The sequence below is a fragment of the Microcebus murinus genome, chromosome 12 (assembly GCF_040939455.1).
Source record: "Microcebus murinus isolate Inina chromosome 12, M.murinus_Inina_mat1.0, whole genome shotgun sequence".
NCBI classification, from domain to species: Eukaryota; Metazoa; Chordata; class Mammalia; order Primates; family Cheirogaleidae; genus Microcebus; species Microcebus murinus.
Genome location: NC_134115.1, coordinates 72,599,203 through 72,622,747, shown reverse-complemented (window position 1 = coordinate 72,622,747; position 23,545 = coordinate 72,599,203). Strand labels below are relative to the sequence as shown.

The window sequence follows — 23,545 nt, the reverse complement described above, 5'->3', positions numbered from 1 at the left end:
GAGGAGGTAGACATGTGGAAACCTTGGAGCAAGTCTCCTGTGACTTAGGGAGAAAGTAACTTGTAAAATATGAGGTAATCTTGACTCTTGAAAGAGAAGATAATTTATTCATTGGTGTATATTGCTCCAAGCCCCTAAGGAATATAGTTTTACTCCAAACCACCTTATACCAGTGGTTCTCAGTGACTTAGGGGGAAGAGTTATGCATGCCTATTTCTTTCTTTCTTTTTTTGTTTTTTTGAGACAGAGTCTCGCTTTGTTGCCCAGGCTAGAGTGAGTGCTGTGGTGTCAGCCTAGCTCACAGCAACCTCAAATTCCTGGGCTCAAGCAATCCTGCTGTCTCAGCCTCCTGAGTAGCTGGGACTACAGGCATGTGCCACCATGCCTGGCTAATTTTTTCTATATGTATTAGTTGGCCAGTTAATTTCTTTCTATTTATAGTAGAGATGGGGTCTCGCTCTTGTTCAGGTTGGTTTTAAACTCCTGACCTCGAGCAATCCACCTGCCTCCTCCTCCCAAAGTGCTAGGATTACATGTGTGAGCCACTGCGCCCGGCCATGCATGCCTATTTCTAAGCAACACATCACCTATTCTTTGAGACTTCCTGCCATTTTGAGTGACTGACCAATGGGGTGGGTCTACTTTGAAGAATACTCAGACTTCTGCTATAGACTATAAAAGAACTTTGAAATCTAGGGTGTCTTTCACTTGTCCAGAGGCCACAGATTTAACATTCCCTCAAAGTCTTGCATCATTTCCTTCAATTAAGTTGGAAGAGCTCCTGTGTTTTGCTCTCCAAGCTGTTGATTCTATTAAATCCCTCTTAGTCTGAAGTGCACCTTTAATTTTATCTCTAGAATTTCTTTACTGTTGGCTTCTTTGTCTTATCTCCATTTTATTTTAAAAGGAGGCAATGTTAGCAAAAAGCCCTATGTATCTTGGGTTGATATGTCTAATTGAAAGCTGACTCAGGGGGATGCTGGTTGTCATCGGTGGAATGATACAATCAGAAAATGTACCCTCTGCTTCTCTTTTGGGGTTAGGCTAGCTTGCCCAGAAAACACTGGTATCAGCATTCATTAAGGTAGTGGTTCCCATTTGCCAGCATTTATAAGAATCACCTAGAGTCTTAGCATTGCCATAGCTGTATCCCCATATTTCTGAATCAGTGGGTCTGAGAAGCTAAATATTTTTTATTTTTATGTTTTTGAGACTGGGTCTCACTCTGTTGCCCAGGCTGGAGCACAGTGGCATGATCATAGCCTACTGCACCCTCAAACTCCTGGGCTCAAGCAATCCTCCTGTCTCAGCCTCCCACGTAGCTGGAACTACAGGGGTACACCACCATGATTGGCTAATTTTTAAATTTTTTATAGAGATGGGGTGTCAGTATATGGCCCAGGCTGGTCTTGAACTCCTGGCCTCATTCGATCCTCCTGCCTTACAAAGCCTTACTAAGGCTGGAATAGCAGGCGTGAGCTACCACGTCCAGTTAGAATCTAAATTTTTAACAAATACTCAGGTGATTCTGATGCAGGTAGTGCTGCATCCATCTTTTGAAAAAACACTGTGTTGGGGGAATATTAGACATTTGGATCCTCAGGAAAAATGCTGCCTATGCCTGTTAATGCCTTCCCTTCCATAACCACTTCTCATGGGCCCCAAATATAGTCAGAGGCTAAATAAGATAAAGTTATGCCAACACATAGCTTCTGTTTTATACAGAAATAACTTTACATGCATCCGTCTGCAATTTTGCAAATGGCTTAACAACCACCGTAATGGGTATGGATTTTATTGGTTCAGATTCAGGGATACAAAAATATCACTTAAAATTTTCTACTACTGAACATCATTTCTATCTTAATCCCTCATTTTGGCTGGTGTAGTAAAATAAATAAATAAATAAATAAATAAAACACAACTCAAATCATTTCAGGTTTAAAACTCAGGATTTCCTTTTTCTTCTCCCTAGGGTTCATGCAAAGCCCCAAAGGCTAATACAAGCTTAGTATCAGTAGAGAGGGGACAGCAACTTCTCGATCTTGATCTGTACTAGTCTTTTTTGGTTTTTTTTTTGTTTTTTTGTCTTTTACCTGGACCCATGGCACTGGGCTGCCAAGAAGGCCTTCAAGGTATACATAGATGAGTTATAGGGGAAAGAAACAATCTAGTCACATATCCTTAATTTTCTTTCCTTAGCATAACTGCCTACTTTGGCCTACTTGAGATCTGCGGTGTGAAGGGTGGAGAAACAGTGATGGTGAATGCAGCAGCAGGAGCAGTGGGCTCTGTAGTGGGGCAGATAGCGAAGCTCAAGGTAAGTGTCTTCCCCAGTAACAACTGATTATTTCAAGACCCACGGCCTGCGTTGGGAATGCAACAGTGAACCCACAGAGCTTCTTTGGCCTCAGGAAGTATATAATCTAGTGGTTCTTGTTCAGAAATTGGAGATTAAGAAAGGGAGGAGGCCGGGCGTGGTGGTTCACGCCTGTAATCGCTAGCGTGTAATCCTAGCGTGGGAGGCCGAGGAGGGTGGATCGCTCAAGGTCAGGAGTTCAAAACCAGCCTGAGCAAGAGTGAGACCCCATCTCTCCCAAAAATAGAAAGAAATTAATTGGCCAAGTAAAAATATATAGAAAAAATTAGCTGGGCATGATGGTGCATGCCTTTAGTCCCAGCTAATCGGGAGGCAGAGGCAGGAGGATCGCTTAAACCCAGGAGTTTGAGGTTGCTGTGAGCTGGGCTGATGCCACGGCACTCTACCTGGGCAACAGAATGAGACTCTGTCTCAAAAAAAAAAAAAAAAAAAAAATGGGGGAATGGGGAAAACAGCAAAGAGAAGGTAAACATTCTTATTTGATAACACTTCAAGTATCAAGTCAGGCATGGCCTCCATCTAGAGTGGTGAGTTTATAAGCATTAACTAGTTTCATATTTTTTCCTGAACATTCTCTTGCTGCAGCTTAATCTTCATGATCATGCCCAGCAATAGAAGGAGGGACTAGAGATCAGCCAACCAAGAGTCATTGCCCACGTGGCCCCATTGCAAAGGCTGTTGCACTATAAAGAAATGGGCATTCATCCCAAAGCAGTGGAGCCATAGCTTGGGAACTAACTCCTGGGAAGTAGTCAGGGCACAGAAATGTTGGTTCCTGTTTGGGCAGGTGTGTGCTCAAGGGATCCCATCTGATGGTGGGGATACAAGGCAGCAGGCAACTGAGACATAGTCAGGATTTGTCATTAATATTACATAATGGGAATGTTGCCAGGTGGTCAGGTTTGACCCTTTGCCAGAAGCTGGAATGCATGATTCAGAACCTAGTTCCTAAGGGGACAAGTTAGGTGGAAGAATATAGTATAACCAACAGGCAAGGGCTCAAGCTGGTCTCCAGTGCTAATGGGAGCCTGGAATATATACATATGGAGGCTACCATAGAGCTTGCAGAATTAGTTTATTAAATAGGTAAATAGGAATTGATGTTGAATTTTATCAAACACCATTGTAGCATTTATCAAGTTAACTCTTCAGCTAATGAATTATATTAGTTTTCCAACGTCAAGCCATTCTGACATTTCTAGAGTAAGTCTTTACATATAGTATATTGCGGATTTATTCCTTAGTAATTGATTTCATAACATTTTAAACAGAATTTATGTGTGTATATTCATAGGTGAGTTTGGTTTAAAGTTTTATTTTTGTTCTGAAATGTAGCTAGAGTTGGGTTATGCTTAACTTACAAAATAAATTAGGGATATTTCCAGTATTCTAATTTCAAATGTTTTATTAAAACCGTAAGAGATTTTTTTCCCCAAAAGTTTGATAGGACTTGCCCTTAAACCTATTCTTTGGTTATTTATTTATTTTTGCTATGTTGCCCAGGCTGGCCCCAAACTCCTGGGCTCGACTGATCCTCTTATGTGCCACTATGCCCAGCTAATTTTTTTCTGTTTTTAGTAGAAACAGGGTCTCGTTCTTATTCAGGCTGGTCTTGAACTCCTGACGTTAGGCAATCCCCTGCCTCAGCCTCCCAGGGTGCTAGGATTACAGGCGTGAGCCATTGCGCCTGGCCTAAGACATTCTTATAGGTTGTTGGAAATACTGATTGGGAACTCAGGAGAGGGGCATGGGCTAGAATTAATAGAAATGGAGTCAGTCGTCTGCACAAAGGAGGCAATGAGGTCATAAGAGTAAATGAGAGCATCCTTTGAAAGTATATAGGGTTAGAAGGGAAAAGGACCAAGGATGGAGCTCTTGCAAAATAGTTTTTTCTTGAATCATGAAGGAATGGAAAAAGTATATGACTGTCACTGTTTGTACAAAGATAAATGTATGAAGCCATGTGGGGTCTTTCCCAGTTGAAAATGCACAGTGGCTCATATTCTTGTCTTCATGATACATTTATAGGATATAAGAGAGCTTTCTGAAGAGCTACTTTCTATGCACCAACATAATCTGTCATCTCATCCTCAAAGTGCTTTTTGTAATGCTCTCCAGTTCCTCTGTGATTGGGCAGCATCCAGTCCTGTGCTTGTGATCGAATCAAAGGATAAGGGTGGTTACCATGACAGCTGTCCTTCATATAGGAGTCACTCAACTGAGCCAGGATAATAGTCTAAAGAACCACTGTACCAAGAGATAGAATACACCTCACTGGAAGGAAGAGAAGTCCAAAAATAAAGAACCAAGAAAGTCAAATTGATAAAGTGTTTAACAAAACCAGCAGGTTGAAACAAACTGCAAACCAAATAAACATAGAAGGGATCTCTTGGGTGGTCAGAAGCAAGCTGAAGTTGGGTTGTAGGCCAGTTCAGGGACTAATTTCACATTTGGGGTCTGTTCCATTGTTCTGTTTCTCATACATGTGGCTCAGCACCTTAGAGACTGGTGTTGGGGAAGCTGATCATACTAGACTAGGAAAGTGGTGTTGGTCCATGTTTGTGGCTTATTAATGGTTTCCTTTTCTTCTCATTTAGGGCTGCAAAGTTGTTGGAGCAGCAGGGTCTGATGACAAGGTTGCCTACCTTAAAAAGCTTGGATTTGATGTTGCCTTTAACTATAAGACAATAGAGTCTTTGAAAGAAACTTTGAAAAAAGCCTCTCCTGATGGTTATGATTGTTATTTTGATAATGTAAGTACAAACTGGACTTAATATGTGATTTATTTATAAAGTATATATATATATATATATATATATATATATATATAAGAGAATATATTTCTAGAGTGTCCATCTAGAATATATGTACTTATACCTTTAAAGAAAAGAACTTTGAGCTATAATTCACATACCATATAATTTACTCATTTAAAATATAGAATTCAGTGGTTTTTAGTATATTCACAAAATCATACAACCATCATCATAATTGGTTTTAGAATATTTTCATCACCCCCAAAAAGACACATGACTCATTAGCAGTCACCCTCCATTACCCCCCACAAAAGTGGCCTTTTGTGACTGGATTTTTTCACTTAGCAAAATGTTTTCAAGGTTCATCGATATTGTAGCATTTATCAGTACTTCCTTTTTTATAGCTGGATAACATTCCATTGTATGAATATAACACATTTTATTTATCCATTTATCAGTTGGTAGGCATTTGAGTTGTTTATACTTTGGGAGTATTATGTACAATGTTGCTGTGAACATTCATGTGCAAGTTTTTGGTTTTTGTTTTTTAATTTTTATTTTTTTTAGAGACAGAGTCTCACTTTGTTGCCCAGGCTAGAGTGAGTGCCGTGGCATCAGCCTAGCTCACAGCAACCTCAATCTCCTGGGCTCAAGTGATCCTACTGCCTCAGCCTCCCGAGTAGCTGGGACTACAGGCATGCGCCACCATGCCCAGCTAATTTTTTGTAGGTATATTTCTAGTTGGTCAATTAATTTCTTTCTATTTTTAGTAGAGACGGGGTCTTGCTCTTGCTCAGGCTGGTTTTGAACTCCTGACCTCGAGCAATCCACCTGCCTCAGCCTCCCAGAGTGCTAGGATTACAGGCGTGAACCACCATGCCCGGCTATGTGCAAGTTTTTATGTGGACGTGTTCTTATTTCTCTCGGGTATGCACCTAGGAGTAGAATTGCTGGGTCATATGGTAACTTCATGTTTAACATTTTAAGGAACTGCCAAACTGCTTTGCAAAGTGATTGATTGCAATATCTTACATTCCCACCAGCAAAGTATAAAGGTTCCAATTTCCCTACATTCTCACCAACACTTGCTATTACTTGTCTTTTTGATAATATCCATCCTAGTGGGTTTCAAGTGATATTTCATTGTGATTTTGACTCTCATTTCCCTGTAGCTAATGATACAAAGGATCTTTTATGTACTTTTTGACCATATATATATCTCCTTTGAAGAAATGCCATTTCAAATCCTTTGCCCATTTTTCAGTTGGGTTATTTGTGGGGTTTTAAGAGTTCTTTATGTATTCTGGATACAAGTCCCTTATTAGATTCAGTCGATTTTCATTATTTGCAGTAGTTATCTATCAAGTCACCACCAATGCTGAACCATTGCTCCTAGGGAAAATATGTATATATACATACATATATACACATATCTCACATGGATTATAATCTTAAATTTTAAAAACAGCTCATCCTAGTAGATTCTATTTTATTTTATGAAAGAGAAAAGGAGGTTCAGAAATGTTAAGTAACTCGTGTATGGCCACTTCACTAGCTGATACCCCCCAGTGTTGGGATTCATACCGCATCCAACTCTCCCCAGAGCCAGAGCCTTTTGAACTACACTGCACTGCCCACTACTGTCTCCATCCTCTTGTCATCTCTGTATGAGACTTGAAACAGGAAGGCCTTGTTCAGCCTCAGCGAGGAATGCCTGGGTCGTTTTCACTGCTCTGTGCATGTCTGCAAGTGACCAGGGAAAGCTCTGAGATGAATGGTTTTGAGGTTACAAATTTTAGCAAATTTAATTCAATTTGCAAATGTGAAATCCACCAATAATGAGGATTGACTGTATATGGCTTGCAAATATTTTCTCCTATAAGCACCTTTCACTTTCTTAATGGTATCTTTTGAAGCACAAAAGTTTTAAATTTCAATGAAGCCCAATTTACTTTTTTCTTTTGTTGTTTGAGCTTTGGGAGTCATGTCTAAGAAGGCTTTGCCTTACTCAGGGTCATGAAGATTTACTCCTATATTTCTTCTATAGTTTTAGTTCTTTTTTTTTTTTTTTTTTTTTTTTTTTAATTTTATTTTTTTTTTTTAAGCTAGTCAAGCGTGGTTGTGGGGGGAGACAATGTTAAATCAGCTTAACAATAACCCACAACCCTCGGACCAACTATAGTTTTAGTTCTTATATTCAGGTCTGTGATGCATTTTAAGTTAATTTTTATATATGGAAAAGATTATGGAAGAGGTCCAATTCCATTATTTTCCATGTGCATATCCAGTTGTTCTGCACCATTTGTTGAAAAGACTTTTCTCCCTCTTCAATTGTTTTAGTACTTGTATAGAAAATTGATCATAAATGTAAGAGTTCATTTTTGGACTCTCAATTCAGTTCCATTGACCTATATTTCTATTCTCACACTGACTTAATTAACTTAGCTTTGTAAGTTTTGAAATCAGAAAGTATGAGTTCTCCAACTTTGTTCTTCATACACCTTTTGAGTGTTTTTCCATACTTTTAAATTATAAGACAATGGGATTACTGGGCTTATCAGAGAACCCCAATATAAGTTATGTTCTTAGAGTCAAATGGAAATGGCTATTTCTAATGTCTTTAACTGCAATTTCTGCACTGTTGTGCTAATTCAATCAGTCTTGTTGCTGCTAAAACAAGTATTATGAAATAATGATTGTGACTTAATGATTCTCTTGAATCTTCTCCTGTTTAAATTATTTGAGGTTTTATTTTTGTTTTCCTGTCTATTTAGGTAGGTGGAGAGTTTTCAAACACCGTTATCCCCCAGATGAAGACATTTGGAAGAATTGCCATATGTGGGGCCATCTCTACATATAATAGTACCGGCGTACTTCCACCAGGTAATGAGAACAAGCACATGGTCACAGATGTAGAAAGGCTATACGTGGAGAAGAGTCACAGATATAGTAGGCCACTGACTATCAAAATATTATTAATCGATCAATGTTGTGTATGGAAACTAAAAAAGAAATTAGAAAGATTTTCCCATATTCTTGATGAAATGTAACAAAATAGTATTTATTAAGATAAAAATATATAAGGCTAGGCACAGTGGTTAATGCCTATAATCCCAGCACTTAGGGAGGCTAACACAGGAGGATCATTTGAGGCTGTGAGTCCAAGGTCAGGCCTGGGCAACATAGTGAGACAAAAAAATTTTAAAAATTAGCCAGATATGGTGGCATGCAGTAGTCCCAGCTACTACAGAGGCTGAGATGGGAGGACCATTTGAGCCCAGGAATTTGAGGCTGCAGTGAGCAATGATTGTATCACTGCACCCCAGCCTGGGTGACAGAATGAGACCCTGTGTCTAAAAATTAATTAATTAAATAAATAAAACAAAATATATAATTTCATGTATTTTGTGCTAAATTAGCACAAAATTAGATTTTGATATAGAGAAAAAGTGGTATCCAAAAATATCGAAGAGGGCCGGGCGAGGTGGCTCACGCCTGTAATCCTAGCATTCCGGGAGGCCAAGGCAGGCGGATTGCTTAAGGTCAGGAGTTTGAAACCAGCCTGAGCAAGAGTGAGACCCTGTCTCTACTATAAATAGAAAGAAATTAATTGGCCAACTAAAAACAAGAAAAAATCAGCCAGGTATGGTGGTGCATGCATGTAGTCCCAGCTACTCAGGAGGCTGAGGCAGGAGGATTGCTTGAGCCCAGGAGTTTGAGGTTGCTGTGAGCTAGGCTGATGCCACGGCACTCACTCTAGCCTGGGCAGCAAAGCGAGACTCTGTCTCAAAAAAAATATGGAAGAAACACTTATAGTTATTAAAAGTTTTCGTTTTTTCTGTTTTTTTCTGCAAAGTTATTGAAAAACAGCCATGATTTGATTTACAAACAGAACACTTTAGTCTGGCTGGTAAAATATTAAGGATCTTCAAGATATTAGAAATATTGCTGGAGCTGTGGGGATGGGCAGAGGGTGCCTTGATGTGGGGGAAGGGAAGGGCAGGCTGCCATGTCCTTGAAACAGTCTTGGGCAGTGCTTCCTAGAGCAGCAGGGCACCTGGGCCCCAGCAGGCTGACAATTGCCACTGCCCCCACCCACCTCCACACACACGGAGGTCCAAAAGCAGCATCAACCAGAGAACTATATTCAATAAATCCCAATCCTGTGAGAGATCTTGTACCGGCCTCTTATTTTATGGATGAGGAAATAAATGGCAGAGAAGACCAAGGATTCTAAATCCTATTAGCAACAGACTCAAAACACAGACCAGTCATCTGAATTCCTCATACAGAATCCTTTTTTGCTACAATGATTTTGTGCTCTTAGAGAGATTGCAGATTTACCCCTGGTCCATAAAAAGGAGAAAGAAGAACAAAAAGGAATCTTCCAGACTATAATCAGGATCTAGGCAACCATAAACCAATTAGTTATTCAATGTGTGATGGGCTTGACTAATGGGAATGAAACCTCATAGCCCCCCTGGTTAACAACACCCCAGCTGCACCAAGACAGGTGGGGTAGAGAGGAAAGGACTGAGAACTATTAAATACTTGTTGATTCCCTCTTGGGCTATGAAAAATCAAAGACACCATCTTCTCCAAGAAGGTAATTCCAGATTTCTTGGCAATCTTATTCTAAGGGACATTTCCCCCCTACATTTTTCTAAGTGACACTAACCTAGAATCATAAGAAATCATCTGCCTGCCAGTTAAGGAGAGCTCCAGAATGCATTTCCTTAACCACAGTCCAATTAGACATAGCCATATATTTTGGAAACCGTAACTTGATCTAGTCTTTTTAGCAATTAGGTTTGGGAAGTTCAGCTGCTCAGGTCTTTAAGATGTCAGCTGGCTTTGTCCATTCCATTTTAATTAGATGGGATTCTGCCCTGCCGCTGATCCCCAGAAATTCTAGCATAATTTAGTGCAGAGGCAAGTAATTACTTCCATCAGCTTTAATGCCACATTTGCTTTTTTGCTCTCCATAAAGAAACCAACATTCCTATCAGGATGGAGAAGCCCAGAAACAGCATTTCACTTTTTTTTTATTATTCAGATGAGGAAATGAAAGTTCCAATCCTTAACTCAGAAAGTAATATGGTTATGTCGATCTTCTGAAGGAGCACTCTTTCTGCAAGACCAAACTAGTATTTGGATATCTCACTCATCTTGCGTCAGTTTGTTTTTATTGAGGACAAAGGTTCATTTTTCTGACTGCTAATGTTGCTTCTTCAAAGTAGTGAGTGGGGACTTTAGGCTGAGTGATGCCAGTTACCAAGGATGCTGAAGATAGATTCTACCACTCGTCTCGCCTCTTCTGGCCTTGATATTCCCTGGGCATCTTCACCTGGCTTCCAGGAGCTTGAAAGCCTGTGCTCAGGTGACATGCCCTCAGTCTCTGGTCGGTGAAGATACTTGGGAAAATAAACCAGACAATGAAGACAACCTTTTTTCTCTTCCACAGACCAGTAGTACCAGTTCTTTACAGGCTGCAGGAGAACCCTTTGCTTTTTCTAAGCTGGTGGTTCTCAAAGTGTGTGCCCAGGACCAGCAGTATTGCCATCTCCTAGGAACTTGTTAGAAATACAAATTCTTGGCCGGGCGCAGTGGCTCATGCCTGTAATCCTAGCACTCTGGGAGGCCGAGGCGGGAGGATGGCTCAAGGTCAGGAGTTCGAAACCAGCCTGAGCAAGAGCGAGACCCCGTCTCTACTAAAAATAGAAAGAAATTAATTGGCCAACTAAAAATACATAGAAAAAAATTAGCTGGGCATGGTGGCGCATGCCTGCAGTCCCAGCTACTCAGGAGGCTGACGCAGAAGGATCCCTTGAGCCCAGGAGTTTGAGGTTGCTGTGAGCTAGGCTGATGCCATGGCACTCTAGCCAGGGCAACAGAGTGAGACTCTGCCAAAAAAAAAAAAGAAACACAAATTCTTAGGGCCTGCCCCAGATCCCTGAAATTAGGGGAGAGTCGGAGCAATCTCTTTTCAAAAGCCATCCATATGATTCGGATACAGACTAAAGTTTGAGACTTACTGTTCTGGCTAACGTTTGGCCATCCTGAAGTGACAAGGGCAAAGGCAGATGTGGGAGCTGCCAGTGTTTTGATCTGTTCTCTCTCACTGGCTGTTGGGCTAGGATGGACACTAGTTGTTCTGCAGCTCCTCTGAGAACAGAACAGAAGGAAATGGGTTTATGCCATAGAATGCCTGCATTAAGTCATAAAGAAGAGCATGCTAAGTATTGGGAATATCAGGGTATTCATTCTTGAGAAGTGCAGAAAATTTTCATGCATTTCCTTTGGGGCCTCTTTCTATTCCATAGAACTGTTTGGGGAGTTTTTGGTGGGCCTTGCTTCTGGCACAAGAGGGATGACTGCTCTGTGGCTGCCTGCCCTGTGCAAGGATTCTGAGTGTGTAGTAGTTTCCTGTGGCCTCTATAACACATGACCACAAACTTAGTGGCTTATAACAGCACAAATTTCTTTCTTTTTTTTTTTTTTTTTGAGACAGAGTCTCGCTTTGTTGCCCAGGCTAGAGTGAGTGCCGTGGCGTCAGCCTAGCTCACAGCAACCTCAAACTCCTGGGTTCGAGCGATCCTTCTGCCTCAGCCTCCCTGGTAGCTGGGACTACAGGCATGTGCCACCATGCCCGGCTAATTTTTTATATATATATATATATCAGTTGGCCAATTGATTTCTTTCTATTTATAGTAGAGACGGGGGTCTCGCTCTTGCTCAGGCTGGTTTTGAACTCCTGACCTTGAGCAATCCGCCCGCCTTGGCCTCCCAAGAGCTAGGATTACAGGCGTGAGCCACAGCGCCCGGCTTTTTTTTTTTTTTTTTTTAGACAAAGTCTCGCTCTGCTGCCCAGGCTAGAGTGCAGTGGCATCATCATAGCTCACTGTAGCCCTCAACTCCTGGGATCAAGGGATCCTCCTACCTCAGCCTCCTAAGTAGCTAGGGCTACAGGCATGTGCCACCACATCTGGCTAATTTTGTTATTTCTTATTTTTAGGTTTTTTTAGAGACAGGGTCTCACGATTGCCAAGCTACTTGAATTCCTGGCCTCAAGCAATCCTTTCACCTCAGCCTCTCAAAGTGCTAGGATTACAGGTGTGAGCCACTCCGCCTGGCCCCGCAAATTTATTCTTACAGTTCTGGATGTCAAAATTAAAAGGGGTTGGCAGTGCTGCATTCCTTCTGGAGGCTCTAGAGGAGAACCTGTTTCCTTGTCTTTTCCAGCTTCACAGAGGCGGCCTGGATTCCTTGGCATGTGGCCCCTCCTCCATCTTCAAAGCCAGCAGCATAAGGTCTTCCTCTTCCTTCTCTCTCTCTCTGGTATCTGTTTCCATCATCACTCTAAAATTTTTTTTTTTTTTTTTTTTTTTTTTTTTTTTTTTTTTGAGACAGAGTCTCGCTTTCTTGCCTAGGCTAGAGTGAGTGCCGTGGTGTCAGCCTAGCTCACAGCAACCTCAAACTCCTGGGCTCAAGCAATCCTCCTGCCTCAGCCTCCCGAGTTGCTGGGACTACAGGCATGAGCCACCATGCCCGGCCAATTTTTTATATATATATTAGTTGGCCAATTAATTTCTTTCTATTTTTATAGTAGAGACGGGGTCTCGCTCAGGCTGGTTTTGAACTCCTGACCTTGAGCAATCCGTCCACCTCTGCCTCCCAGAGTGCTAGGATTACAAGCGTGAGCCACCATACCCAGCCTAAAAAATTTTTTTTTAATAGAGATAGCATCTTGCTGTGTTGGCCTCCAACTTATGGGCTCAAGCAGTCTTCTCACCTCAGCTTCCCAAATAGCTGGGACTACAGGCCTGAGCCACCACATCTGCCCCACATGTTTTTTTCCTACCTCTAACTTTCTTGTGTCCCTCTTTCCCTTACAAGGACTCTTGCAATTATATTGGGTCTATCTTTATAACACGGAATCACCTCCCCATCACAAGGGTCTTAACTTAATCACATTTGCAAAGTCCTTTTTGCCACTTAAGGTAACAGAGTCACAGGTGCTGGGGTTTTGGATGTGGACATCTTTGGGGGCGTTGTTCTGCCTTCCACACAGGGCACATGGACGAGACAGCAGTCCCATGGCCCAGAAAGCAGTGCAGGAAGTAGAAAGGGGAAGCAGCAGGAGAACAGCGACAGTGACCTGTGCTGCTTGTGTTTTCACCACGGCCACCTGCCTGGATCCTGTCACCCAAACATGTGACATCTTTTCTTCACAGGACCACCCCCAGAGATTGTTATCTATCAGCAACTCCGCATGGAAGGGTTCCTCGCCACCCGCTGGCAAGGAGATGTCCGCCAGAAAGCTCTGAAGGACTTGATGAACTGGGTCTTGGAGGTAAGGGGCTCCAGAGCCGCCCCTCCCACTGGACACGAGGTCCCCTACCCTTTTGCCTCTCACGACTGTCATTCCACCAATTCTTACCTCTCTCTGCTGCATCGTCACTTTCCCCCTGCCCACTGCATCCTCGGATTTAGAATATAAGCATTCTTAAAATATAAGCATTCTTAAAAAGGAAAGCAACACAAAACAACCCTCTCTAGACCTCATTTCCACGCAAATGCAACTCCGTGTCATTTCTTCCCCTTTTATGACAAAATACCTGGACGTGTTGTTTACGTTCACTGTCTGCTGTTCCTCTCTTTCCATTCTTCTTTGAGCCTACATGGCAGGCTTTTGCACCGCTGCCATTCCACCAAATTGCTTTTGTCGAGGTTACAGATGTCCCTCACATTGTGAAACCCAGTGGCTGATTCTTAGCCTCACTTGGCTATGGGAAATATTCGACAGAGTGCTCACTCTGTCCTTGGTTTCCTCGCTGATTGGTCCTCCTTAGATTCTTCTGCTAACTTCTTTTATTTTCCTCCAAATTAATAATGGAGTGCCCTAGGACATGGCCATTGGACCTCTCCTTCTCTATCCACACTCTGTCTGTCCCTGAGTTAGCTCATCTAGGCTCGTGGCTTCAAATACCATCAATATGCTGACAGCTCCCAATTCTATCTCCAGCCTGGATCTCTCCTCTGAACTCTAGGCTTGTATCACTAGGTGCTCAACAGCAGCATCTGGAGGCTTAGGACATCTCTGGCTTAACATGTTGGAAACTAAATGTGTTTTGATCTTTCCTGCCAAACTTGTTCCATATTCAGACTTCACCATCTCAGTTATGGCAGCTTATTCTTCTAGTTTCTCAGTCGCAAAACCCTAGAGTCATCTTGAATTTCTTTCTTTCTTTTAGATCTATGTCTAACCTGTCAAGAGATCCCAGGGGTTCAACCTTCAAAATATATACAGGGGCCGGGAGCGGTGGCTCATGCCTGTAATCCTAGCACTCTGGGAGGCCGAGGCGAGTGGATCGCTCAAGGTCAGGAGTTTGAAACCAGCCTGAGCAAGAGTGAGACTCCGTCTCTACTAAAAATAGAAAGAAATGAATTGGACAACTAAAAACATATAGAAAAAATTAGCCAGGCATAGTGGTGCATTCCTGCAGTCCCAGCTACTCGGGAGGCTGAGACAGAAGGATTGCTTGAGCCCAGGAGTTTGAGGTTGCTGTGAGCTAGGCTGACACCATGGCACTCTAGTCAGGGCAATAGAGTGAAACTCTGTCTCGGGGAAAAAAAGAAAAAGAAAAAAGAAAAAACAAAATATATAGAGAATCTGACCACTTCTCCCACCTCCTGTGCTGCCACTCTGGTCCAGGCCATTATCCTGTCTGGCCTGGATGTTTGCAGTAGACCCTCTCCAGCTTCTACCTTCACACCTGCACAGACAATTCCCAATGCAGTGGCTGGAGTGATCTTTCAAAGCATAAATCAAACCATGTCATCTTCATGCTCCAAACCCTGTAAAGCTTCCCATTTCACTTACAGTAAACCAGAGTGCTCAGAATCAGCAGGTTTGTGCACAACCTGGCCCCTGACACCTCTCTGACTTCATTTCTCAGTGTCACCCCGTTTACACGGCCCATCCTGCCTCCGCCACTCTTCCCCTCCAGAACTTCTTGCTTCACTCTCTCACCTCCTTTAAGTCTTTGCTAAAAAGGGCCTTCTGGATGAGGCAACTTTTAAGATGACACTATATTAAGTTGTAATCCCCCTTCATTCCTGATCCTTCTTACCCTACTTTTGTCCATAGCAATTAATCATATTTTAAAATAACATATTATAGAATTCACTTATTTATATTTATTGCCCATCTCCCTCCCATGAGAATGTAACCTCCATGAGGACAGCAGTGTTTATGCATTTTGTATTCTGGTGGATCTCCAGCCCCCAGAGGAGTGTCAGAATCAATGTAGGCACTAGATAAATATTGTTGAATGAATGAATGGTAGAGGGGTGCATACATGTGCCATCACTCTTCCGGGTCCCAGAGCAGAAAGAGACTTCTTACATACAGTGGAATAAGCCAATCCGTGGTTCTGTGCTGTGATCATTTTTCCATCTTACACCATATGGAGTTGTAGTCAATAGAAATCTGAATAATCAAGGTGCATTATTTTAGTTTCAGATGGGAAAAATATCATGCTTTCTAATTCCTGGCCAATGGTTGTTTCCCAATTTAAAGAAATAGATAATCTCTCCAGGAGCCACTGGAGCTTGGCGCTTTTCCCAGTCTAATACTTGGAGTGCTGGGCTGGTCTCTCTCCAGGGAGCTGGGAGGAGCTGAATTATTTTTAAGCTCTCAGTGTATAGCTTCCTTGTCCTTGTGAGTGAAATCTAATCTAGCCCATCCATGATTACAGCTGACAAGAAATCACTGAGCTGGCATCCCTACTGCTTCTTTCCAATAAAGTGAAGCTGATAATTGTTTTAAGTAACTAGTGAGTTGGCCTAATTTCTTTCTCATTCTGTTTTTTTTTTTTATCTCATTCCCTAGTTTTTTTGAATATACTTTTTATTTTAGAACAGTTTTAGATTTATAGGAAGAACGGGAAGATAGCACAGAGAGCTTATACACATCCTGTATCCTACACCCTAATTTCCCCTATTATTCACACTTTACATTAGTATCAATTTACTAGGGCTGCCAAAATAAAGTACAATAGCCTAGGTGGCTTAAACAACAGAATTTATTTGCTCATAGTGATAGAGGCTAGAAGTCCAAGATCAAGGTGTCAGCAGGGTTGTTTCTTTTGAGGCCTCTTTTTGACTTATAGATGCTTCCCTTTCCTGCATCTTCTCGTGGTCTTCTCTCTGTGTGTCTGTGTCCTAACCCCCTTATAAGCACACCAGGCATTGAATTAGGGCCCACCCATATAGCCCCATTTTACCTTAATTATGTCTTTAAAGACACTGTCTCCAAGCTGGGCATGGTGGCTCACGCCTGTAATCCTAGCACTCTGGGAGGCCGAGGCGGGAGGATTGCTTGAGCTCAGGAGTTCCAGACCAGCCTGAACAAGAGCAAGACCCCGTCTCTACTAAAAATAGAAAGAAATTAATTGGCCAACTAAAAATATACATAGAAAAAATTAGCCGGGCATGGTGGCGCATACCTGTAGTCCCAGCTACTCGGGAGGCTGAGGCAGGGGGATCACTTGAGCCCAGGAGTTTGAGGTTGCTGTGAGCTAGGTTGACACCAGGGCACTCTAGCCCGGGTAACAGAGTGAGACTGTCTCAAAAAAAAAAAAAGAGACACTGTCTCCAAATACAGTCACATTCCGAGGTACTGAGGATTAGAACTTAAACATATGAATTTGGGGGACCACAATTCAGTCCATAATAGTATTCATTCTCTATCTTTAACCCCTAAACTGGATTTTAGCTGTCCACCCTATCCAGATTCTTTACTTCTTCAAGAGCGGGAATGAGTTGGGGCTTCAAGTCAAGAGTTCAAACCTCAGTTTCTCTGCTTTCTAATTGGGTCACTTCAAGCAAATAATCTCTTCCATAATCCCTAAAGGGTGCTAAACCATCACTGGAATACATCTAGGGGAAAACTGGTATCAGGTAACTCAGGTCTCTACATAAGACTTCTTAAAAATTTGAAAATGTAAATTAGTCCTACTTTGTAAACGATGCCTTGTAGTAGAGAAATGGAAAACCTTTCTCACTAACATGAACCCTTCCCTCCCACACTCCCAAATAAATGTTAAACACATATTGAAAGAGCCTTGGCTTGGAGGGGAGACAAATTATTAGACTGCCATGGTATTTACATTTCCTGAATAGGACCCACCTCTCCAGGGGCCAAATAGAGGTGATGAAGGCAGCTCCTTTCTCCACCTCCTTCCATCTCTTCTGACATCATTACATTATTAAACTTTCCTATACCACTTACTTAGAAATTGCTTGATCACTGCCTTGTGACATTTCTCACTGTGATCTGACACCTATTATTAAATTCTTATGTGTACTTTGTAATCTGTTACATATACCATGTATGTGGATCTTGCCCCCAAACTGACTTCAAGTTCCCAGAGGGCAGGGCCTCCATCACCTATTTTCAAGGCTCCCATGATGTACCTGATACATTTGTTGCTAGGATGAGAAGAGTGTGCCTTTGAGAATATGAAATTAACTTATTAAATTTGTTGTTTTGATACAGGGTAAAATCCAGTACCATGAATATGTCACTGAAGGATTTGAAAACATGCCGGCTGCATTTATGGGAATGCTGAAAGGAGATAATTTGGGGAAAACAATAGTGAAAGCATGAAAAAAAAAATGACACATGGAATCTGGAGATCATTTGGATGATTACTTAATCTGTTTTTCAACATTTTAGCACAAATGTATACTGCCTTAATTATCCAAGAAAGAGTAACTGTAGTGAGTTTGACTTACCTAATAAAATACATTTAAGTGGTATGTAATTGGTGACAGAGAACGAAAATTTCATAGTGAACAACAACCAGTCACCTGACTGCCTACTACATCTCCTTCCGGGTTATTGTAGAAAATAATGGCTTTGGAATCTGACAGTTTACTGCCTCTGTGACCTTGGACTTCTGATTTTTCATCTTTAAAGTGAGGATAACATCTGCTTCATATACACGTTATACATTTATTTAAAACACCAGCGTAATGCCTGGCATTTTTAGGTACTTAATAAGTATTGGTTAGCCTCCTGCCGATACCAGTGAATTTGAATCATAAGATTACCACCCCTGTTGCTTGCAATTATACCAAAAGAAAGAATCATTTCTGATCTACAGGGGTCTCAAGGCCAGCCCACACTGGTCCTCTGTAGGTGAGTGTAATAATGTAACAGACCAAAGAAGGAATCTATCATTCCAACAGTTACAAAAAAGATAACACCTGGGAAAATTTATACACCTACAAAAAAAAGTGCAAAATTTATATGAAGAAAGCTTTAAAGCATTACTGAGGAACATAAAAGAAGACTTAAAATATATGGAAAGGTACCAAGGTCTTGGACAGGAAGATTCAATATCAATTAGAAAGTTGTTAATTCTGTTGATCTGTTCAATTTTGCCACCACAGAGAGTTCAATAAATTGTATAATGAACCAATGGGGGGGAGGAAGAGTATCTGTATAAAAACTCTGGAAAGATGTAATAAACTACTAGTATGGTTTGTCTTTAAGGAAGAGAACTGAGGGGTGCCTGAAGGATAGAGATAAGAGACAAATAGCCCCTGCCCTTTTGTGTCCTCTTCTCTTACCAAACTATTCAATCCTAAAGACATTAGATGGGGCAGAGCAAGGGGACTCCTGGGGCTTAGAGTGGGGGAGCCTCAGTGGCCCACAGCAGAGGTCACATGCAGGGTGTGTGTGTGTGTGTGTGTGTGTGTACACACACTCCTGCACAGGAGGGAGGACTTGGGTGGTGTGTTGTGGCCTGATGTAAAGAGTTGGAGGCCCAGCAAAATGAATACAGCTTCTGAGTCATGGTCCCCAGTATGGCGTGCCAAGCTCAGGAAGAGTGAAGTCCAATGTGGGTGGAGGAGGAAGAGCACGGCCTGATTGAGGGTGTCAGAGTCCCAGCAGGGTGAGGAGGGCATTTGAATGGCAGGGCTGCCTGGTGCAAGGAGTCAGATTCCAAGCAGAGTAAGGAAGGCATCACACACAGGCGCAGCCCAGCATGGAGTGGAAGAGCCCAGGCAGAGAAAGAAGGGTGTCCATGTGAACAGGTTGCCTGGCATGGGTGTGATATCCCAAGCAGGGTAAAGAGACTATCTGCGTGGAAGTGAGCAACCTGGTTCAGGTGGCTGGATCCCAACCGTGTTGAAGAGATGCTTGTGCATGGGGTAGCCTGGCACAGAGGTGGGAGCCTGAGCAGAGCTTTTATGTGACAGTGTGGGCCAGCACAGGTTGTAGGAGCTGAGATTATAGACACCTGGCCTGGAACATCTTGTACCAAACAGCAAGGACACACTCAAGGAATGAAGAGGTCAGGTCAAAAGAATACAGAAGCCAGCTTGAGGGGGCTCCCATGAGACAAATCACGGAAAATTTGAGCTCCCAATAGGTAACAGTAATAATGGACTATAACCCATGGAATAAAAAAGAAACAATGGACCCATACTGAGATAAATAACTGGATAAGTTGAAAGCTTGGTAAGGACTGGAATATTTACATAGCTTCAAAGTACTTAACCACAGAATACTTCTTTTTTATTTTTTTTCATTTTACTTTTTTCTTCTTTTATTTTTATCTTTCTTTTTCTTTGACCACATTTCAAGTTCAACAGAATACTTCTTAATTACCAAGACGATAAGAGAAGTTTAAAGTGAAGAAGCTTGGAAGATACCACCACCTTAATCAAGTGGCCAAGGTTAATTTAACATCCTCAATAATGAGACAAACCAAATTTGCGTGGCACCTGATGGAACACAGTGATCACTGTTTGCTGTAGCTGTAGTCAGCAGGGCTAAAATTTCCTCTCGTGTGCTTGGTTTTGTCTCCCCTGCTGCACTGTGTCCCTGGGCTGTGACCTTCACAAGGACTTCTCAGTCTTCCCACTCACCCCTTTATGTAGAACAGGAAGGCTAAATAAGGCTGCTGGTGGGTAGGTCCCTTCTCCTACGTTGATTAGGCTCTGGTAAAATAGTTTCTCTTGAGGGCAAATTTTATTAAAAAGAACAGACTGCTCTAGGAGTATTTCAAAATGCCTACTTTTCCCTTTCCCCTGCCCAAAGCATAAAGGTGTCTTTCTACTATCTCTACCAATATGCAGGAAAGTGTGAGGGCACCCCCTAAAGGTGGGGCACTTCTCATGTTTTTGTAGGAGACTGACATATATTTTCCTAGTTTAAGAATTAAATTTAGTGAGTAATGTATGTGTTCTGCCCAGAGCGTTTGAAAGTAATGTGTTCTGGACAAGGCCCTTGTGACAAACACGGTTGCTGCCTAGAGGCATAACAATAGACCTGAGTTTCTGCATTGAGGCAAGAACTGCCAAGCCCCACGATAAGTGGAGACTGGAGGCCACACAATAAGCAAATTGTTCTTTCGATTGCTGCTTAATCCCATAAGATGGCTGGTTAGTCAATGACGGGTAACACCCCTCAAGGGAGGGGTGACCTAAGCCATGCACAGCCACAGGGGATTGGCCTAAGAGGAACTGGGGATGAAAAATGCCCCTGGTGGCAGCCTTGCCCAACCTTGCTAATCTTGGTCTGTGATCTATGTCTGGCATCTTGAGCAACTGCCTGGAAACCTTGAGTCAGGAGACTGTGCTCTTAGGCTACGTGTTCCGGAATTTATGGCTATTGCTGCCACGCCTAGGTGGGCACGTATAAGGAACTAACTTTGATTTTGGGGGTATAAAAATAAAATGACTGGTGCGTTCTGCGCTGCAGTCTTGTAACCATCTTTGTGTGTGTCCGTGTGTCTTTTTCTGTTTTGTGTTCATCCTCCATCCTGCAAATGGGCCACAACATGTTTTTAACTCTCAAACTTGTCCACACTGAGCTGCCAGCAATTCCACATTATAGTTTTAAGTTCAATTCCCTGGTACTGATGGCCATGGGATTTTGCTCTTAGGCTTCTACTCCAGTAAGCTGTGATTCTCTGTATCCCCCTGCTTGTCTCCCCAGTTTCGGGGACAGTAGTTTGCCTTGTGACCTCAGTTCTCTGCTGGATCTAAAAAGAGTTGGTCCTGGGTATGGTAGATCATGCCTGTAATCCCAGTACTTTGGAGGTTGAGGCAGGAGGATTGCATGATCCCAGGAGTTCAAGACAGCCTGGGCAACATAGAACCTGTCTCTACAAAAAAGAAAGAAAAAAATAGCTGAATAGGGTGGTATACACCTATAGCCCCACCTAATCGGGAGGCTGAGGCAAGATTGCTTGAGCCCAGGAGTTGGAGGCTACAGTGAGGAATGATCATTGCCATTGCACTCTAGGCAACAGAGACTGTGCCTCTTAAAAAAATAGATGAATGAGCATACAAAATGTGGCATAGCCCTACGATGGAATATTGTTAAGCCAAAACAGGAATGAAGTACTGATACTTGGTACAACATGAACAGACCCTGAAAATATTATGCTAAGTGAAAGAAGCCAGACACCCAAGGTCACATATTGTATGGTCCCATTTATATGAAATGTCCAGAAGAGGCAACTCTGTATACATGGAGAATAGATTAGTGGCTGTTTGGTCAGGTTATATCAATCTTTCCACAACCCCCACAGAGGGTTGAGAGCTGTTATCTTTCACCAAATAGAACTTGAAAGGCTATTAACTTGGGTACGTGGGTCTGGAAGAGGGTAGAAATGAAATGTGAGACTCAAAACCCAAGATGAAGTGCAAGTCTGAATAAAAGGGGATGAACCCCAACTCCTGTCCCTGCATGCAACGGCCTTCTGCGTACTCCTGAAACCGAGGGGTAAATTTCATCAGGTCTTCCCGTGCTGCTTGCTCTTGGTTGCTCGTTTTGTGTTTTTTTTCCCGTTTCCAGTGAAGTTGAAGACCAACCTGCTAAATGCTAAAACTTAACTATCACTGGCTACTTTATAGATAATATTCCTAAACCACCACGGTAATGGTCACTTCATCTGTTTTTGAGGAACCTGGGCCAGATCCTGTCCAGTTCAAACCAGTTGAGACCACTGACCCATCATCTGGGCTTGCGTGAGTGCCCCAGAAATGGCCTTTTGACATCAGAGGGCCAAGAACTCCACCCTCAAATCATGCTAGTGCCATTTTCTGTACACATGTCCTTTAAAAGGACAAGAACCCAACTACGTTTGCGCAGAATAAACCTGTTACTTCATTTTTCTCCAACTGCCAATTGCCTTTCCCCCATGCCTTAGACCATTCCACTTCCCTAACCCACAAATATCTCTAAGCCTTATCTTCCGGGAAGCAGATTTGAGAGCTGTTCTCCTACCTCCTTGCTCAATAGCCTTTCAATTAAATCTCTTTTCTTTTGCAAAACCTGTGTCGCCGTGATTGATTTACTGCACACGGGCAGAATGGACTTGGACCTGGCCAGGGACACTCTTGAGTAATGGCAGCCTGGCTTATGTACACCCTGCTGATTAGGAGAGCCTTCTCTTGAGAAACCACAGATCCCTCTGAAGAAATTACAGTATTCCAGGAAAAGATTAACAGGTGCTTACATTTAGGGTCTCAAAGGCAAACACTAGGCGACACTCTAAGCATCTAACTCAGAGACCCTGGATTTTAGTTGGAAACACTGACCAGATCAAACTCTGGATTGTCTCCCTTGGGGAAAGAAAGTACAGTGGTCCCCCAGTATCTATGGTTTCGATTTCTGTGGTTTCAACTACCTGCGGTCAACGTTGGTCCAAAAATATTATCCGGAAAATTCCTGAAATAAACAATGGATACATTTTAAATTGCGAGTTGTCCCGAGTAGCGTGATGAAGTTTCTTGCCATCCTGCTCTGTCCCACCCACAACTTGGATCATCCCTTCATCCAGCATCTATGCTACCCACCTGTTGGTCACTCAGTAGCCATCTTGCTTATCAGATTGAAAAAACATAGCAAATATAGGGTTTAGTACTGTCGGAAGTGGCAGGCATCCACTGGGGGTCTTGGAACATATCCCTGTGGATAAGAGGGGACTCCTGTATGTATTACATATGAGAAGAGTGATCAAAAGTACTATAGAAACAATAGGTGTGGGTGTGATCAAAAGTACTATAGAAACAATCCATGTGCTCACCACAATGAAGGGAAGACTATATTTCCGAGCCTCCCCTGCAATTAGGCTAGGGGACTGTGACTGATTTCTGGGCAATGGAAAAGAGTAAAGTGATTCTAAGAGGTCACTGAACTTTCTTGGTTCCAGTATCTTTAGCACCATGATCATTTTCCATAGTGTCCGTAGGCCAAAAGAAATACCTGCCAGTTCCATTTGGTAAAAAGTCAGTTCCAAACAACATAATAGTAGCTTGTACTGTGTCCAATAGGTTACCCTCACAACTTTAAAATGTCCTGGGATAGCGCCCTGGGACA

At 42.4% G+C, this 23,545-nt stretch overlaps 1 protein-coding gene across 5 annotated transcripts in view; it reads left to right on the top strand.

The window, feature by feature from the left end:
- PTGR1 (prostaglandin reductase 1) overlaps positions 1 to 17,961 on the top strand; it is a 99,022-nt gene extending 81,061 nt beyond the window's left edge. For 3 of the 5 annotated variants that reach the window (XM_076008921.1, XM_076008924.1, XM_076008923.1), the window contains 7 exons: positions 2,203 to 2,320; positions 4,978 to 5,133; positions 7,911 to 8,019; positions 12,152 to 12,249; positions 12,379 to 12,446; positions 13,371 to 13,489; positions 17,699 to 17,961. In XM_076008921.1, the coding sequence (XP_075865036.1) occupies positions 2,203 to 2,320; positions 4,978 to 5,133; positions 7,911 to 8,019; positions 12,152 to 12,249; positions 12,379 to 12,446; positions 13,371 to 13,489; positions 17,699 to 17,703 (673 nt within the window). In that variant the 3' untranslated portion in view covers positions 17,704 to 17,961. The remainder of the gene's footprint in view (positions 1 to 2,202; positions 2,321 to 4,977; positions 5,134 to 7,910; positions 8,020 to 12,151; positions 12,250 to 12,378; positions 12,447 to 13,370; positions 13,490 to 17,698) is intronic. The other 2 variants (XM_076008926.1, XM_076008925.1) reach the window with 2 other exon arrangements.
- Positions 17,962 to 23,545: the final 5,584 nt, after the last annotated feature.